The sequence below is a fragment of the Miscanthus floridulus genome, chromosome 1 (genome assembly GCF_019320115.1).
Source record: "Miscanthus floridulus cultivar M001 chromosome 1, ASM1932011v1, whole genome shotgun sequence".
Classification (NCBI taxonomy): Eukaryota; Viridiplantae; Streptophyta; class Magnoliopsida; order Poales; family Poaceae; genus Miscanthus; species Miscanthus floridulus.
This window is the reverse complement of record NC_089580.1, coordinates 2,650,473-2,654,961: the sequence shown is the minus strand read 5'-3', so window position 1 is coordinate 2,654,961 and position 4,489 is coordinate 2,650,473. Positions and strand designations below refer to the sequence as shown.

General features: G+C 45.0%; 1 protein-coding gene across 1 annotated transcript; it reads right to left on the bottom strand.

Annotated features, from left to right (window-relative positions):
* Positions 1-2,480: 2,480 nt before the first annotated feature.
* Positions 2,481-4,454, bottom strand: LOC136471053 (26S proteasome regulatory subunit 6B homolog). Its single transcript, XM_066468796.1, has 2 exons — positions 4,126-4,454; positions 2,481-3,007 (listed from the first exon to the last, which is right to left on the bottom strand). Exons 1-2 carry the CDS (start codon positions 4,363-4,365, stop codon positions 2,873-2,875), a joined length of 375 nt encoding a protein of 124 aa, XP_066324893.1. The 5' UTR covers positions 4,366-4,454; the 3' UTR covers positions 2,481-2,872.
* Positions 4,455-4,489: the final 35 nt, after the last annotated feature.

Here is a 4,489-nt window from a genome sequence, read left to right as displayed (position 1 = left end):
CGAACGATGTTGAAGAGATTACACCAAGGATCAAACTCGATCGAAGAACACGCTAGAATGCTGATTCTGCCTTTTTTTGGTTCTTGTACCAATTGAGCTGGCGCAATGCGCTCTAAGAAATTCAAATCCAATTTCTATCCGCAGTGCGTTCTAAGAAATTCATACCAAATTGGGGCTCCAACTAGTACCTGACATTCGCCATTTTTTAACAAAAAAATGGTACGTGTGCGAGAATAAGTTATTTATGGATGGATAGAGAGCAAAGTACTTACCACATGGCGGCCAAATGCATGACTACGCAATTACCAGATCACCGAGACACCAATTAATTAAGCCAAAAGAATGAAGGGACACGAAGCACTAGTGTATGCACGAAGCTTTGTGTAGTGTCCGCATGTTCCCCAACTCCGATCCAATGATCACAGTATCACACCGCACCGGATATGCCGGGGCATTCTTGTCGCCGGGCTGAGCTGCCCTCCAATGATTCCGGTGGGTGGCTGCCATGATTTCCCACTCATGGCTAGCATGATCGATCTCATGCTAGTCAAACTAGCGCTCCGCGTCCATTCATTCTTTTGGCTTAAATTAAAAATTGTTGTCTCCGTCAACCAGATAATTGCGTCATTTCACAATGTGCTAAGTACTTCGCTCCTATAGCCCTACCCTCTATTAACTTATTCTCACACACGTACTATTTTTTTAAAGAAAAGGCTAATGTCAGAGAAGTTGGTCATGAAATTCTGATCAATTGAAAAAAAAAAGCAGAATCCACATTCTAGCGTGATCTTCGAGTTTGATTCTTCCTTTAGCGGAACGTCTAGCGCCAGGACGTCCGGCGCCAGCAGCGCGTCCGAACGCCCCACCTCCACGGGACACGTGATGCCGCTGCCTTGCGCCTACTGCCCACTATTATAATTTTGGTAGATTGATGCGCCTGCACGTGCTCTTTCCCCGTGCCTCTGCCGCTAGGTCCCGATTTGACCATGCACGCTTGTGGGGAGAAATTATCGCGCCCGCTACCATTAGGAGCAGCAGCGACGGGCCACGCCTGGCCGCGCATTCCTGCTGCCCGCATGCTGCTGCTAACCGGCCGCATCAATCTGGAATAAGGAGAGATAGATAGATAGATAGATAGATAGATAGATAGATAGATATAGAGAGAGAGAGAGAGCAGCCGAGCATGGATGCAACTTCGTGCTCCACACCTGCTATCACGCCCGCTTGGCTTCCTGCGCGCACGCGGGGACCGCTGCGCCCAAGGGGGCACCTCTGCCTACGCCCCCTAGCCGCGCCTGCTGATGAAACACTTGCAAAGTAAAGCATTTGCTGCAACATACGTCAGAAATAGATGAAACATTTACAACATATGCTTGCAACATATGTGTATGAGCACTGCAACATATGTAACATCCAGATAAAACACTTGCAACATACATCTGAAATAGGTGAAATATTTGGAACATACACTTACAATATATGTGTGAAAACATATGTAACATCCAGACAGAACATTTGTAACTTGCAACATGAAAACACTTGCTGCAAAAAAAGACTGAAACAGATGAAATATTTTGGACAACATACTGTTGCAACATATGTGTGAAAATATATGCAACATTCATATCAAAACGCTTGCAACATACGTCTGGAAACAGATGAAACAGTTTAAACAAACGCTTGCAACATGTCTCTGAAACAGTTACAACATATGCAACATCTCCGACCTACTTTTGCAACATCCATATGAAATGATTGCAACATGCCTCTGAAACGTCTGAAACAATTGAAACGTACATTTGCAACATAGGGGGGAGAGGCCTGGGCCGATCGATTCCGGCCATCGGGGTGGGAGCCGGTGGTGAGCGGCTGCGCGTGAGCACCACCCACCACCACCACCAGCGGCGCGCGCGAGCACTACCACCACCAGCGCTGACGGCACCTGGCTTGCCTCGGCGACGATGGTGGGGGATGGGGGCCAGGGAGCGCCATGGCCGCTGGGGTGGGGGGAGCTCGGTCGCTGGGGTGAGAGAGGGCGCCGTGCCGAGGTGGGGGAGAGCCGCCGACTCCCCTACAACACCGCTGCGCCACCACCATGGATCTTGCTTGGGTGGGGGAGAGGGCCACCGAATCCACGGGCGTTGGACGCTCCCGGTAGGTGAAGATGTCGGGGTGGGGGGTGCCGCCAGGGTGGGGGAGGAGCTGCTGGGGTGGGGATGAGGACGCCGAGGTGGGAAAAGAGGACGTTGAGTGGGGAAGGGCGCACACCGGGGTGGGTGAGGGCGTCATAGCCGGCCAGGGAGGCAACCATGGCCGCACATCGGATGGGGCAGGTCATGAGCGCAAAATGGATAAGAATAAGAGGAGGAAGCGCGTGATAAGGAGCACGCAGAGTGAGGCGTCCGTCCGTCAGGAGCATTACCGTTCGTATAGTCTTCAACATCGATCGTTCCTGTCAAACAACTGAAATATAGTCATACTACACATCCGAACCATCATTTATTTGTTTCCAATCAGCTAGCACTGAAATGCAGTCACGTACACGCCAAAGGATTGTGTCAGCTGTTGGACAGAATAATGTGAGCATAACAAATTGCCCCCCGCTTCAACTTCAAAGAGAGGAAAGTGTCACAGGCTCAACTCAATTACAAGAAAATCGTTAGTACAGATTTACCACAGATGACATATCCATGCAACCTATAGTTAGGTGCATTTGTCACAATGTCACACTAGCAAACAGCAGAAGGTATTATGCCGTTTGAATTGTAGTCATTGTCGCTTAACATCCAACATGGCATGTCCCAGTTTGTTAGTACATTGGCAACGAGCGCATGCATGTTTTTTTAAAACATTAACAACACTGGTGCTTTCTTCACTTGTAGAAGTCGAAGTCTGTCTCGGGCTTCTTCACATTGGTCCTGTAGCCCTTCTCAAAGTCCTTGGGCAGGATCACGTACCGGTTTTTCCTGACGGCATGCATGCCAGCTTCTTGGCATATTGCAGCAATCTGAAAAAGAGATAGGTCCACGAGTATATAAAAATAAAGGGTCAAAAGGAGAACAGTATAACTTGTAAATTGTATCTAAGTCTACAAGGAAAGGAGAAATGTATGGTCTACTGTGTATTACCACACCAAGAGTCAAAAACTGAGAAGGCAAAGCAAAACAGCCATCTAAGTTTTTTTTTACCTCAGCCCAAAAGAGAATAAGCTAATTTGCAACAGGGCTATCTAATTACTATTAGTACAAGAAATTTGTTTTTTGAAAAAAAAAATCACCATGTAATTTGGTGCATAACCCACTATATTATTTTGGTAACCTAGTATCAAATACCCATTTTGTGCATAATCTTGAGCATACAAGTGTTCCTCATTTATAACTAGCGCTCTTGTTGTTTTACATAATGCAAATTGAAAACGATGTGGCGATTTGAAGCACAATACCAAGATGACAAGACTAGGGCCTTGTTTGGATGCATGTGTATTCACCTCAATCCACATGTATTGAAGTGGAATGGAATGGAACTTTGTTTAATTCCACTCCAATCCCACTTCAACACATGTGAATTGAGATGAATACATGTGCATCCAAACAAGGCCTAAAGTTATAAATCTCTTGGTTGTTAACTTTAAGTTCAAAACTCTGCCACAACTAAATCTAGTGCAATAATGAGCAGGTAATATTTGTCATTACAAATGATATTAACCTATGATATTTGCTCAGTAAGCCATGTTTGCTAACTTTCTAAGTGGACAGTAGGGACACCACAAAACAATTAGCTACTCACATGCCTCGTCCTATTTCGAGACAGGTAATTCAGATGAAGCCACTTAACCAATAGAACAAATCATTGGGCTGTGTGCATCACTATCAAGGTAACAGGAGAACGTAACAAGAAGCATGATTGCATGGATGTTCCATGTATTTTATCCATTCCCATTAAAGATCACCCAAGTGTTCAAGTTCGCAGTGTGCGGAAATAAAATCCTACAGTGTATTAGCCTACGCAGCAGGAGGTGCTTTTTTGAGATAACATACAAGTAATGACCCAATGCAGACAGTATCCCAGTAGTTTAAATGCAAATTATTTAATTATACTGAATCCTCGTAAGGAAAGTAGACTCACATCAGCAGCACTGATCTTATCTGGTCTGCAAACATAATCTTCCAAATCAACCTCGTCACTCAAATTCATCTTGGCAGTGCAGACCTGAATTGAAACAGCAGCCAGCGAGCAGTTGAGAAAAAATATGATCCCAGCAACAAATATGAAAAACCAAAACATATAAAAAGAAAACAATTTAGTTTGCACTGATCGCAAATCCTTGACAGAACATATGACCATATCACAATTGAGCATGTGCATCTGTGCAGAACAAGTTAGCAATTGGTATGCAGTATGGCATGGTTGAAAATTTTAATTAATTACCAAATACAGAAATTTGCGCAGCTCAATAGCTATTTGTACAAGATGAAAAGGACCTTAATAG